At 39.1% G+C, this 15,359-nt stretch overlaps 1 protein-coding gene across 4 annotated transcripts in view; it reads right to left on the bottom strand.

Annotated features, from left to right (window-relative positions):
- Nucleotides 1-15,359, bottom strand: part of CDC42BPA (CDC42 binding protein kinase alpha) — a 319,972-nt gene that overhangs the window by 65,465 nt on the left and 239,148 nt on the right. For all 4 annotated transcript variants that reach the window (XM_084624867.1, XM_084624865.1, XM_084624866.1 and 1 more), the window contains exons 17-21: nucleotides 15,201-15,306; nucleotides 13,040-13,164; nucleotides 3,486-3,591; nucleotides 2,696-2,844; nucleotides 447-538 (exon numbers count right to left, since the gene is read on the bottom strand). In XM_084624867.1, coding sequence (XP_084480993.1) covers nucleotides 447-538; nucleotides 2,696-2,844; nucleotides 3,486-3,591; nucleotides 13,040-13,164; nucleotides 15,201-15,306 — 578 coding nt within the window. The remainder of the gene's footprint in view (nucleotides 1-446; nucleotides 539-2,695; nucleotides 2,845-3,485; nucleotides 3,592-13,039; nucleotides 13,165-15,200; nucleotides 15,307-15,359) is intronic.

Raw genomic sequence — 15,359 nt, 5'->3', positions numbered from 1 at the left:
TTAAATGTTATCAATGCCCCGCTATTGTTTCCTCTCTTAGTGTAGACGTAGCCAGATCATTCAGAAATGGAGAGTACCGACTGACTATACTGAAGTGTAAAAACCCCTATCTACCAAAAAAAATGTTTATTGAATATTCTGTACTACTAAGGGTTATATGGTTGTCAATTCTATATACAAGTTGAAGTAAAAATAATTTAGTTCAAATCAAAATGACTCTTATGCTTCCAGTGCACCAAGAAAATTCCAGAATAATATACAACAGATTTGCACATAATTGATGCGGGTACATTTTACCGTGCAATAGCTGTATTAACATTTTAGATGTCAGAATCTCTCAGCAGCATGGTTCTTGCATTTACATCGCAAGATGACACTCTTAACTGATAAGATGTACCCGCTACTGTGCAATATGTTCTCATTTATTTTGACACCAGTTGCCATACCCTTTTCTGATCTAAGGTCTTCTGTCTCCTTTTTCAGTTTTTCAATTTCTGACAACAGTTCCAAGTTCTTCTTCTCTGACTCTTGAAGTTTACTTTAAAAAAGAAAGAAAAACAAAGAAACAAAAAAATACAGTTATTGAGAGCCAGCACTGCAAATTCTCCCTTTTTTGGTCCATCTTTGCATGTTATTTGGACTACTGTTTGGTTAAAATCAATGCCAGCCAAGTTGCGTTGTCAAACAAAGCATGATGTCATCAAATGGAAGGCTGAGTTCAGAATTCTGTTATGACTTGTTTAGTATGGGACCTTGAAAAAGGAATGAATAATTGCCTTTGTTTACCCTTTAGGTTGACCCATGCCTCTAATTTATGAACAACTGTGTGAACCCATGCCCTGGGAATGAGAAGAAAAGACCACATTTAAAAATAAACATAAAACAGATCATTTCATTTGCTAATTCATTAAGTTTGTGCTGCTCAGACACTGTACATTGAAAGTTTCTCTGTTCAGTTATTCACAACGGAGACCATAAAAACATTTCGGTAATATAGTGCTCAGCTTAGTTTGCTCCTTACGAATTCTCCGATTCACAATCAAATAAATATTACTACTATACAATTCTACAGCACTTTTCATCCAAGGAGCTCTAAGCACTTTTCAAACGCAAGTTATTCCTCTATCTTAATGGTTTTATACTGCTGCTTTTTAAGATAGGTAAACTAAGGCTCAGAGATATTGATTAGCCCCAAATCACACAGTGAGTCAGTGGCAGAGTCAAGGATGGAACTCTGAAGCTCTGCTCCCCAATTCTAGTCACTAGATTGCACTGCCTAAACATTCAAGGACTTTTTTCTTCTATGAACAGGTTGATCTAAAACATTAAGAGGTCTAATTTCAACTTGATGTGCAGGTTTTTACTCCTTAACTATCATTAATGTTAATGGGAATTGACATTGCTAAACGCCTTGTACAGTGAGTTGAAGATATACACTCAAATCTCCCCATCACGCACATTAAAAATAAATTTTGCCACAACCCACGTGATTTCTTATCTCCAACCTCCCTATCAGATCCAGCTAAGACAGAAAATCATCACTTCTCTCTCATTTTGCAATTCACACATCAGTTCTTTATTCCATTCTCCACTACTGGTCCTTTCCATGTCTTATGTCTACTGTTTACGTGCCTAGATACTGTACTACAGTGACAGGCATATTATGGTATAAATGCCTTATACAGAGACTTCAGCAGACAGGTTCATGCACATGTCTAGTCTCCTTGTTTAGAGAAAGGGAATTCAAAGGCTTCTAAAAGTTACCAGTATGGTACCTTTAAAACACACCATAGGGCATTTTTTCCAGTAGGACAGCCCAGGAAACTGAAGTCCGCTACTTTCCAACAGAATAGGGGCAGCATGGATAGTGGCAGAGCACATTTCTCTTACAATGAGCTCAGTCCTGACTTGGAGGGATCACTTTTAGGGATAAAAAAAGCTGTTCAGCCCTCATACTTGTGCTGTCTTTAGCCTCTCTGCTCAGGCTGCCAACAAAGGAAATAATCAGTACCAATTTCAATGGTGGATGTTGTGATGTGAGTGTTTGAACTGGACTCATGCCACCAAATTTATTTTCACAGGCTGCCAAGAAACCTTCTATGGTACCAGCATTCGGTAACTTGGCTGGATTACAACTCATGACCTACAAGTGAAATGCCCCATTATTCCCCACTACTAATCCTCTGCTTTGGCCAGTCCCCCTAATCAAATGAATTTTGAAATTGAAGTAAAGAAGGGATCAGTGAAGTAGGGAAGAAAATAATTCTTAAATCTCAATAGGCAGGTTTTATTCCTGTACAAATCAACATGCCAAAATTGATTTTGTCCATCCAATCCAATAGACTTATCAATGGAGTAGAAAGGAATATATGTTTTGAGATAGACAAACAACAATTGTCTGTTACTCAGCCGCAAAGTTGTAAAATGTTTGTGGAAGAAATTATTTGATTTATGAAAAAGTGCCACCTGAAAGTCCAGAGAGAGCGCTCCAGTTTTTCATAGTACCGTTTCAGTTACTCACAGTATACAAAAGAGTATGGTCTTGTTTTTAGGTACAGCTATAAGAAACTAACACATCATTCATTATCAGATTTTGACAGACAAGATATTTAACATTTATAACTAGATGTTCTCTCCCCAAAAGGTCTTTGGCAAGCTACCACAGCGAAGTTCCATCAGAACCATTCAGTCTCACCATTCTGTTGAGATGCTGGAAGCTTTAACTTTATTTAACTCATCTTGAATGGCCTGTTTGGCTCGGATTTCTGCATCAAGTGCTGACTGCAGTTCCAGCCTTGCTGACATATCCAGTTTAGCAAAGCGGCGCATCTTCCAGGGCATGTCCTAAAAAAACCAAAACAAACAACCCAGAGAGAATGCAATTATTTCAATATTATTAATTATTATTAGTAGTAGCACCTCAGCCTGTTATGTTCTTGACGTGAGAGCTCATCAGTCCAGAAAGGATTTTGGAAAGTCCCCAAATACATCATCTCTTTTTTCTCCTCAAGTTCTAAAAGAGGAAGATGACTGTCCCATGCTTTCATACTCTTACAACTTTGTGAACCATAATCATTTACATGCATGGATTCGAATGGCAACTATGATAAGACTCACAGAAGGGAATGGCTCCTTCAAAGAGAATACTTTCCATGATGTGACAGGGCAGAACTTTTTCACCTCTGCAGTTTTATGCAAACATCCTCTCAATACATTAATACAAGATTGTCTATAACCATCTAAACAAAATTACACATAAAATCCCATTATAGAAGAGGTGCAATTCTATTAATTGACGACAATTAAATTGTGGTGGTCACTTAATAGGAACGAAAAGTTCCTAAACTTGCAAGATCTCATGAGGCAGCCTCTTTAGATAAGTTAATATTGAAGGCAAAACTGACAAGTACTGACACAAAGTCATCATTTTTTTTTTTTTTTTTTTTTTACAAAATGTTATTTGGTATGTTAAGTGTGATCCTTACGGTTGCTCTTGCACCCAAACTGGAGTTCCTCAGAGCCTCTAGTTCTTCTGTCATTTTAGAGGCCAAGGCTTGTAGATACCCTCGAGCATCCTTTTCATCACTCACCCTAAAGAAAAAAAAATTAAATGAAAAATATAAAAGCAAGGGAACAATTAATTTAAAATAAACAAGGCAACCTCAGTAATTGTAAAGGCTAAATCCTTTGCTACTTTGCACATTTAAATTATACAGTGTATGCTACAAAGACAAATGAAGAAGAAAAAGAAATCAAATATCAAAGCTTAAGAAAGCAAATAAAAATATTTGTCATGACCAGCATCATCTGACCAAAATACAGACTGTAACAATGAAATGTAGCAGTTAATTTTTAGACAGCAAGTTAAAAATTAAATATGCTACCACAAATTAACAGTTAGAGCATCCAAGCAACATCAGGGATAAGAGTTGTCTTTCTAATCCTTCTAAGATGTTATCATAACTGACTACAAAACTAGTGACATTAGACGCTTCCCCCAGTTCCTATTTAATAACGGTTTCTTACAGTAGTTTATTAAACAGACTAAGCGAGATGAGGGCATCTTATTCCCTGAATTTGCCTTCTATAAAGACATGCCTTCTGGTTCTGATCATGTGAACAAGAGTCTCCAAACTTTCTGCTCTTTGAAGACAAGAGCCTCACTGCATCTTCCACAAAGACAAGGTTGTATTTCAGACTCCATTCTCCACAGCCAGGTGCATCAAATTCTGTATCACCAAAGCCTACCCATGTTGTAGATAAGCAGGTCCCAGAAGGGATCAGAGCTAGTTTGGCACACCACAACTGGTAACCTGGATGGAAAGGGCCAATGACTTTGAACATACAAATACATTTTGGCAGGAACATCCCCCAGGCAGTGGTCCCTAAATTCTGTAATTATAGTAACTTTTAGGGAAGGAGAAAATCTTATTTTTCTATCCTACTTATCTCTCCGTTCCTCCTCATTTTACTGTTTATTACATTCCAAGTATTTTGGACCTGGAGAGAGACCGTGATCTAGAATGGTAAATCCGTTACCTGGCAATTTCATTTCTGTGAAATCTCTCTCCGCCATCCATCCAAGGTAAGTCCTTTGGTTACCCACACAGTGGCTTCTTCAGGGTTCATGTACATGGTTAATATGGTTGAATAAAGCATTATTGCTAAGAATTATTATTGCTAAGAATTAGTAGGTTTATCCTACTAATAAGAATTTAGTGTTTCAATACACCTTTGGAAGTACTCATTAGGAGTGAGGAGACAGAAGGGACAAGTCCTGGAGTGCCATGGACAAGTCTGAGCTCCCTCCAGTATTTGCAGGAATAGAGGTGCAACTCAAATGTTTTGGCCTAAGAGACAGGTCATGATCCACAACCTATATAAAAAAAACACCATGTTTTTTCCCCCTCAGATTATTTGGGGCATGCCATTCCCGAGGTGGCGTGTCCAAACCTGTTTGCCATGTCCAGTGAACAAAGTCATGAATTAAGTGAGACAGTAATCATGATGAGATTTTCACATGTGGCCTTGGAGTCCCATCGGGCTTGATATCAGCTGGGTTTCCAGCACCCTTTCCTCCGCTGGCAAAGTTGTTAATGACATCTCTGGAGTATAGCAAAGCTCTCTGACTGAAGTCTAGCAGCTCGTTCTTGCCTTTACTCCTACGTCCCAAGATGCGATAAGACTTGATTGATGGGGAAAACATTTGGTTCCCATCAATTTTTTTATTTCCTTGGCAGATTGATAGTATCTGACTTCCTCTGCTGCTGCTTCATCTGGGAAAACTTTTTATTTGTATTCAAAACAATCTGTCATATTGACCATCAGTGCTGTCCCATCCGTGGCATATACAAGGTCTGGTTTTCTTAGTTCACCTTTAGCAGTGTGCAGTTTTGTTTTCTGATATACAACCGACTCAAGCTTACATACTTCTTTTACCAAAAATCTTAAACAATTTATTATGCCTTCTTATGTGGACATTGTCCCAAAGTATGAGATAGAGATTCATATTTAGCAGAACAGGATCTGCATTTCATGACTGAATTATTTTCCCCCCACCCTGGATATTCCCTGTTGGGATATATGTTTGCCTTCAGTTTCAAAGCCATTAGGAACTGGCGTTCAGTGAAACCCTGGTGATATCTCATCCAATTATCGCTGATCGGATCACTGTGGAAATGTTCAATTCCACTACCTTGGCATGGTGGTTCCTTCCACTGGGAGAATTCTGCATCTGACCAGTTACAGGGATTGGGTACTTGAACCTGGGACCTGGCCTCTCCCACTCATTTAGCGTTTCATGGATGCTCCGTGGCATTCTGTTATTGTCAAAAAACAGAACTGGATCTGTTATTGAAAGCACCACTTCTACCTTCCCACCTGCTGCCAGGCACAGTTTACTATATTCATCCTGAATACCACTAGTCAATGCAATGCTCCGAATTGTCTCATCTGTGGAGTGTGAAATTCTATGTAACTATCTTGCCTGAATAGATGATATGAGGCTAGCAAGTCTCGTCACTCCCAGTCTTCCATTTCTGGATTTGGCATAAATGAATCTACTGCAGGTAGATGAAGCCACCAAATGATGGCCCTCCTAATACTGTCACTGAGGGAAAACCATAGGGTTCTCTTACAGTTGGCGTGGTCTGCCAGATAGATCATTTGTGGTACGGTGAAGATTTTCAATATTTCCAATTTTTGCGAAGGCCTGAGAAGTGCCCTCTCGATCCTCTTGAGCCAGGTGCCAAGTTTATTGGATAATGCTGGTTTGGAGAACCCAAGCCATGGATCAACCTTTAGCTGCAAGGTATTTCTCAGACTTGCCTGGTCTTATCATGTTCAGCCCGCCTGTGTCAATCTTCCATGCATTGGTGGCAGGTGAACTCCCGCTTTGGGGAGGCTAGCCCGCCAGCCCACCCCTTCCACCCAAGGCCCTGCCCCCCATACGCCGGAGCCACGAAACCCCATCCCTCGAACAGGAGAGGCTCTAAGGGGCCCCCCGTGATTGCAGGAGCCCTGGCCCCCTCACCCCAGCTACACTGGGCTGAACTGCTGGCCTCCCTGACCCACCGCCACGCCCTCCAAGCACCAGGCTGAGCTGCCAGCCCCCCCGAGTGCTGGGCCGGCCCCAGCACCAAGTTGGGCCGTTTCCCCCACCAGGCCGAGTTGCTGTTCCCCCCACCCCTGCCGAGTTACCCGACTCCCTGTCAGCGCCGGGCCGAGCCGCCAACCCCTCCCCCCCAAGGCACTCCCCAAGCCGAGCTCCTGTCCCCCACCAACAGCACTGGGCCAAGTTGCCGGCCCTCCAAGCACCAGACCCCCCTGCTCCTGAAGGCCCCAACACGGCCGAGCAACTGGACCCAGTGCCCAGCCAAGCCTCCTCACTTCCCTGCCTGCTGCTGGCTCTTCGCTGGCTTTCTGCATCCCTCCTCACTCTCCAGTCACCAAGGAGGAGGGATGTGGCGAGTGTCATTTGTTTGAATCACTTAAGGATTTTGTTCTGTGGTATGTGGCAGAACACCTCTGTCGGAGATCACCAGGGATACGTGAGATTAAAAATACACAGATTTTAAAGGTTTCAGAGTAGCAGTCGTGTTAGTCTGTATTTGCAAAAAGAAAAAGAGTACTTGTGGCACCTTAGAGACTAACAAATTTATTTGAGCATAAGCTTTCGTGAGCTACATGCATCTGATGAAGTGAGCTATAGCTCACGAAAGCTTATGCTCAAATAAATTGGTTCGTCTCTAAGGTGCCACAAGTACTTCTTTTCTTTTTACAGATTTTAAATAAGCACGTTTTCTTATTTTTAAATTTAAATAATTTAATTTAAAACAAAGAATTTAAAGACCCAGTTTGCTTGTCACTGTTTATGAAGTCTGTTTACCCTATGCATTTCCCTCACTCAGACAGTGAAAAGTATTTCAGCCATTTATTTTATGTTGACTGTACTTTCAGGTTCTTAGCGTTGCAAAATTGGGACTGAAAAAATTGCAGGAGAATATTTAAGAGAAAGTGTTTCAGTTGAGGCTTAATTGTTTTAAAATTTTTGTTTTTAGAAAAATCTATATTTGAGGCCAAGGTTTGGTGGACAGCATCCCTTGTATCAGAAAATAGCTATGAACAAGTTAAAGAGGAAGATAAATATGAACTATTTACTCCAATCTAGTGCCCTGCTATCCCTCTGATAACCAGTAGGTGGCAAATGGCTCACAATGATTCGACCGTCTTCAAACTAGTGTTGTGTGACCTCAGAAGCTTTTGCACTTGTTTTAGGCATAATAGAGGCCTGGCCAAGTCTTAATCTCCCAGGTCTCGCATTCCTTCTCACAGTCCCTTAACAAATGTAGCAAAGGGTTTGAGGATCTCAGAATGTCTTGAATCTACTGAATGCATTTTCTTTCTTTTACTAAACAATTCGATTTTCAATCTTTTTTCATATATAACAATGTCCTTTTCACACTGCTTGGACCTGCAAGTCTTATTTATTATTTAATTTTCTTAAAAGTAAAAAAGAACAAGGGTTTGATTTATACCTATCAATCCAAGAGACTTTGGGAAAACAGGGAGAGAGTAAAAACTCTTGTGAGGTAAAGTTTCACTTCTTACCTCAAAAATAATACATCTGAGAAACTGTTTTCAATAGTGATATTTTAAAATTCTATTATTCTTACACTTTAAATCAATTGACAAAACTTCTGCTGAGATTCAACTTCCATTCAGAGTCCTAAAGCCTGTTCCATAATGCATGCACGCTTTCTGCTGAGAACAATGGGGTTTGATATTCAAGTAGTTGCTTTGGGACTTTTTTCCTTTTTATTTTTAACAAAACCTTTAAAAGTCCTGAAAATACTCATTAAGAATGAGTGCTTGGCAAGACATCCAGACTGCATGGCAAGACATCCAGACTGCACCAGAAATATCAGGTAAATCTTCTAGTTATTATTTGTATTACAGTAGTATCTACACACCCCAACTGAGACTGAGACCCCATTGTGCTAGATGCTGTACAAAGAGTAGGAGACACTACCCTCCTCCAGGAGCTTACAATATAGACCAAAGGTGAGACAAGTATTGTTCCCATTTTACAGACAGAGAACTGAAGCACCAAGATATTAAGTGACTTGTCCAAAGTTACAAAAAAAAAAAAATTTCTGCAGCTGAGCCAGGAATTGAGCCGAGATTTCCTAAGGTTCAATCCACCTGCTCTCTCTTTGATTAAATGTGTTTTAATGAGAAATCAAAGAAGTCCTGAGCTGGGTGAAGTAAACATTTAAATACAAGTCTTATCCTTCTTTCCAGAGCATATCTTGAGTTTCAATGAGAGAAAATGAATGAAAAGTTTGACATTCTAAAGTCTCTGGTCTCCTTCAAATATGATTTTATGAGTCCAAAGATACCTTTTAAATGAGGTAACCTGTCCCTATACTGAAAATAAGAGGCTTAGGACAAAAGGCTTCCATTTTAATTTCAGAAATAAAGAAAAGGCCACTTCTGATATCCCAAAGAACAGATTTATAGCAGAGAAAGTTTGCGATGTAATATTATGTGGAAGTTGATATCTAGCTTTTGTAAAAATCTTTGCACTATACCTACATTTTTCTGAAGTAGTGCATTTTTCCCAGTTCTTCACCAAGTACAGTGGAACCCCGATTATCCAATCTAACTGGGATCGGGGCAAGATCGGATAACCAAAAAACTGGATAAACTGGAGAATGGGTGGCAGGGCTCAGCTTGTCAGACCCGTGCTGACATCGGGAGCCCCAGCTGCCCAGGGCTGCCAGCCTGAGCCCTGCTGCTGTCAGCCCTGGGCGGCTGGTGGTTCGGTTAATACAGAGAGCTGGATAACAGAGGCTCGGATAAAATGGGGTTCTACTGTATTATTACTGATAATGAATACTAAAAATACTCTCATGCTATACTGTACAGCACCTTTTATCCAAAAGGCTCAAAGCACATTAAAAACTTCACATTAGAGAATTAAGCCTCTCATGCCTGTGAGATAGATACGATACTCATGTTACAGGTGAGCTCACTAAGGCACAGACATATTAAGTGCCTTGCAAAGTCACTCAGTGAATCAACAGCACAGATTGCTGTTCAGCTCCTTTCTGCCACAGGCCTGAAGTATAGTATCGCTGGCTATTTGAAAGTGTGGTGTTTAAATGGGACTGTATTAGTATTAGATGTAATGAGTCTTTTTCCTGGTACCGAGGGGGAAAATTTATACTTATAAATATAAGTATAAATAACATATATGACATATATAACATATAAGTCTCATGTTTTCTTATTCTTGTCAAGGGTTGGAGTGGTTTGGATAGTATTAGCTTGTCAATCTAAGAACTCCGTTAAGATGGCTGGATGGTCTGTGAAGGTCTGTCGCCAGCATGTTAGAGTAAACAGGGGCAAGGGTGAGTTACAATTATTTGCATGCTATAACTACTGGGAAGAACACATTAGGATGGTTCAAGGAGGTATTAACTGTGTAAAGAGGTGACATTAACAGAATAAATTGTGAGTTCAGTACCAGAGCAGACTTCCTGACAGTGATCTCTATTAAATTGTGGCAAAGTGTCTCAAGGGAAGTGATGGAAATCCAACTGCTTGTGCTATTTAAAACTGGGCAGGAAATAATCCTGTAAATATTGTAGGGAGCAACAATGTATTGGCTTTGGAGATGGTCCAGGTGACCAGATAGGTGTTTCCCATCTCTAATTTCTATGAATCTGTCATAACTTCAGCACTGAAGAAACCTGCTGGTTTACACCTTTTATTGAGGGGTGGGGAGCATGCACGTAATTTAGACAGAAAACTATTAGATTTGGGGAGGAGCCAACCACCCCACCTTAACTTCTGTCAGCTATGAGCTACTGCGGTTGCCATAATTAGAAACATGAAGATTTGGATTGAAACTGTGAGTGCCTGAGAAAAAAATTAAGAACTTGCAGATACCCAAACCAGAAATACTCTTTTGAATATGAAGTGATTACTTGATATTTTCCTCTCAAAACACATACAACTGCCACTGATGTTCAAGAGGACTCCAGGTATGCATGCAGAGGGATATATCTCCAACAGAGCATCTCATTTTAGTATGCAGCACAGAACTCTAAGGAGAAGAGAAGGTTGCTACAAGATTATTTGAGTAACAAATGGAAGAACAAAGGTACAAACAGCACAAATTGAGTAAAGACATGGTGGCTGAGCACTGCTGAATGAATGTTGTTGGGTGTCCTCAGGATGGAAGAAAGAAAAAGACTAGAAGTTGTGTAGCAATTAAGAATATGAATGTAGACAGGCTATCTGGGCCTCACAGAAATGTAGAGCTGGAAGGGACCTAAAGAAGTCAAGTCCAGCCCCCTGTGCTCTGGCAGGACCAAATAACCCTTGACCATCACTGACAGGTGTTTGTCCAACCTGTTTTTAAAAAACTCCATGATGGGATTCCACAATCTCTCTTGGAAGCCTATTCCACCTTAACTACCTTTATAGTTAGAAATTTTTTTCTAATACATAATCTAAATCTTTGCTGCACATTAACCCATTACTTCTTGTCCTATCTCCAGTGGACATGGAGAACAATTGAGCACAGTCCTTTTTATAATATCCCTTAACATATTTGAAGATGGTTGTTGTGTTCCCCCTCAGTCTTCTTTTCTCAAGACTAAACATTCCCTGTATTTTTTTTTTTCATTCCAGAATGCTCTCTGTTCCTACATAACTCCTTTTGTATTTCTGGAAAGGTTATCATACCTTTGTGTAGTTTAGCAAATAGGATGTCTAACGTTGGTTCTCAAAGCATTACAGTTTAAATACCATTGATGTTTTGTTTTCCTTAAAAAAAACACTTTCAGACCACACACAGTTTTCTTTGGGCCTTACCTGATTATTTGCATTCATGCCATCATCATACGTCTCAACAAGAGTGGTACTTCTTCAAAAACATTAACAGTCAAAAAAGCCAACAGAGAAGGACAGGAGGGAGGAGAGGAGAAATAATGGCTTGCTTGATAATTATATGCAAAAGTTTTATCCATCTAAATGGTCAAGTGAAACAATACACAACTATGGCTGACTTGTCTTCCTTCACAGCTCTCAAGTGTTGGTTTATGAAGGCTTTGGATAACATGCTAATCCCCTATTGGGTTTGGTTACTCTGACCATTTAACTAGATCACTATACCTTTTATTTAAAAATAAAAAAAAAAAGACGACATTTTACTTATAATGACCAAGCTTTTTCTTCTTCTGTTTTGATTTTAACTGTACAAATAGTTCTGATCAATCCTAAAACAACAGACTTCATCTGAATGGTTTTATTGTATTTCTGGTTTCTGTAATTCTGGCATAGAGTCTACTACACTCACATTTGTGTGAGAGAATTGGAAATGTGACAAAGTGTTTGAAAAGAACATCCACAAATTAGGCTGATTTGATTTTTTTAATCTCTACCTCTGTGAAAACGATGCCTTCAGAGAGTATGGGCCTGACTACATGGGTCTAAATTATGTACATTCATGAAACAAACTACGTTGCTTGGAAAATGTCCAGAGTTCCAGAGCCCAACTTTTTTTTGTATGCATTGAATGGCCATATTAAAAAACCAAAGCTTTGTCCAAATATGGACAATTAATTACACTGATGTCAAAACATTGTCAACCTAACCAGGTTTCCTTAAAAAGACAATGTTTACCCATTTTTTGATGCCAAAAAAAAAAAGTCCCATTATTCAGCTGCTACAAGATGAGACAAAATGGGGGGAAAACAGCTTAAGAAATAACAACAAAAAATTAGCATAAGATACTGAAATCCCCTCAAAGTGACTGATATGTAGAAATGTTTGGATACAAATTGTTTTCACACAAGTTAAACATTACAATGGGCCAAAAAGAAAAAAAAGATTTTAAAATAAGTAATATCCAGTAAAATTTCTTTCCATTAATAGTTTAAACTCAGACTTGTATTTTTCCCTCAATGTTCTAGAAAGAGATAGGAACCATTATAAATGCAACATGACAGTTTGATGACGGCATTATTAGGGAGTTCACTTCAATGAAACTTCTTACTTGTTAACCCTAAGTGCTTGAGCTTTAGGAGTTGTTGCTCTCTTGTAAAACTGCATATGAATTACACTGAGTTTGTTTTACTCTGCCACACATAAAATAGCCCACAGTAGTCAGTATTGAAAAAGAAATTATACGAATCTTCCCAGCCTCCTTAGCCGCTTTTTGGAAGAGTGAGCTAAGCACATGATTCCTTTCAACATTCTCCCAAAGCCACAAGTCACACCCAATGGCTATGATTCTTTGGTGCTTAAACAGTTGCAGTTGTGAGAACAACTTTCGCTCTTAAGGAGGAACAAGGTTTTCTAAACCCTGAACATAAAGAAACATCCAGTAAATAATCTAGCTCAAACCTAGACAGTTGTGAGATTTTACCAAGAGAGTCTGGGTTTCTTGATGCAACATGCTAATGAAAATGCATTAGCAGTCCTACCCCACAACTGCCTTGTGCCAAGGAGCTCTGCAGGTACTCACCACTGGATGATCTCAGTAATTTGGGCCTCCCAGTGTGCCACAGATTCCTTTTTATCTGCCAGGTCTCTCATTTCTTCTTCTAGCTGTCGGTTGTTCATACTTAGCCTCTCAAACATCATGGTGAGCTGAAAGAGGATTTAAAAACCCCATTTAATCTATAAAGAACTATGACTTAACCTTCTTGCTGACCTACCTGATCAAGGAGTTTTGCCTCCCTGTGCCCTACCCCTGGGTGCCCACTTTAAAAATCTGTATCACCTATCAGAATAAACTGCATATGACAACAAAGGCTGAAACATTTTCTTCTCATGTCCAAACTTAGACACCATGAGAATTACAATTTTGTGACATTCCTGACTATCTTAGGGCTTGATCTTGCATAGTACAGGTGTGTAGTGTTGCATGTAGAAGCACAAAATTAAAAGTATTGAGCAAGACAGCGAGTGCAAGAGAGCCTGATCCTGTGTTACAGCTCTGCTATACTGCCACCAAGTTACTCCTGCTTGGTAGCGTACCAGGAGTGTACCACTGTGTCTCTTCAGACACTCCCATTCTCTGCTCACCCCAATCCCTTTTCTACCTTGCACATTTATAGATAGAGAGTGGGATTCATCTTGCAACTTACTACACGCTTTTCTACACAGAGCCTCCAGCTGTGCTGGCATAGCTATGCCAACAGGGCCTCCTAGAATAGCGTAAACCAGCAGGAGTTCTTCTGCCAACATAGCTTCACATCACCTTTCTGAATGGCATTAGCTATGCTGACCCACCCCTTGTCTGTTATCATAGTTGTGTCTACACTGGGGATTTTGCCAGGATAGCTAATGCAGCTCAGATGTGTAATTTTTTCACATTCCAAGCTAACAGCTATGCTGGCAAAATTTTGTGGTATAGACCAAGCCTAAATAGAGGAATATATCCAGTGGTTAACCTTCCTTGCAGCCACACAGGTTCTATTCACATGTTCACACCCTACAAGATCAAGGCCAAAACTGGTTTGTGTTAATATCAGGGATCAAGGACAAATTAGACTACATAATAATTCGTATAGGTCAAATTTGGACCAGAGACTATGCAGGCTTGAACATGAAGCCCTACTCTATCGACCATACAGAACATGTATTTCGTTAAATACTGAATTCTAACAGCAAATTGGAATGATGCAAAATTTAATCTGTTTTGCTCTTTTTTCCCCAAATTAAATTGTATATTTAACAGTAAAACGGGTCTCCTCTATGGCCAACATCTGTAATTATACTTAAATAGGAGTCCCCTGAGCACTTTTTCCAGGTCTTAATGATCTGTGATTATGAATGTTAATAGGTCTATCTAAAAAATTCACGTCATTTTGCAAGGCACAATGAAAATCTTTAACAGAATAAGGCAAAGTACAGAAACATCAAAGCCTCTAATCTTATAGTACTTGAAGCTACATCTATATAAATGTCTACACTGTTATGGAAATATTCTTAGTTTGTACAGTATGGTAATTTAAAAATGTCTTCCATTATTTTTTAAAATACACATAAAAGCAATTTAAAAATCAAATGAACTTCTTGCTTTAGGTAACCTTTGCCAACCAGCAATGAACTGGAACAACCCAGGGAAAAAATGAACATTAAAGAGATAACCTAGCTTAATTATTTTTTGCTCAATTCTTCTTTCATTGTAATTACATCCTCCACTCAACACATGGTAATGCTAACACAGCCGCCTTGTAATTTGTAGCTTTTTAAGATCTCAAAGTAACACTTCATCTTCCAAGGTAGAAATGACCAAGTACAATTTCATAGTAATCTACATGAAAGTACATGTAAAGTAATCACATTATTGATCAACTACATGGTTATTTGGGTCATGCAAGCAAATCATTATTGTTTTATTTTGGCTTAAAGAATTGTCAAGAGTTTCTGTGAAAAAGCCATAAAATCAACATAATTTAGTTCTTTTAAAAATACATTTAGAAGATCAGATAAGATTCGATTCTCTTCTCAAACCAAATGGGGGAGACTCTTCTGTGCAGGATCAGCTGAACTTCTGATATATCCTATATTGGAGATTACATGTTGGATTCAGTTACCTAAAATGGGTCTTATACATCTCTACTAAGATCCTGTATTGTTGTCTTCAAACTCTCTAGCTTCAGCCAAGCAACACTCACCTTATCAAGCTCATTTGAGAGCTTTTTGTTTTCCTCTGTTAGCAGAGTCTTCTCCCGTTCATACTTCTGTTTGAACTCTGTTTCAAACTCCTCTCTTTCACTTTGGCTAAGGTATAATATAAAATACAATAAAAAGTTTCATATACTGCAAACAATCTA

This window comes from Lepidochelys olivacea (assembly GCF_965140295.1).
Source record: "Lepidochelys olivacea isolate rLepOli2 genome assembly, chromosome: 3".
Lineage (NCBI taxonomy): Eukaryota > Metazoa > Chordata > Testudines > Cheloniidae > Lepidochelys > Lepidochelys olivacea.
The sequence above is the reverse complement of the archived record's forward strand: the minus strand, read 5'-3'. Positions and strand labels throughout refer to the sequence as shown.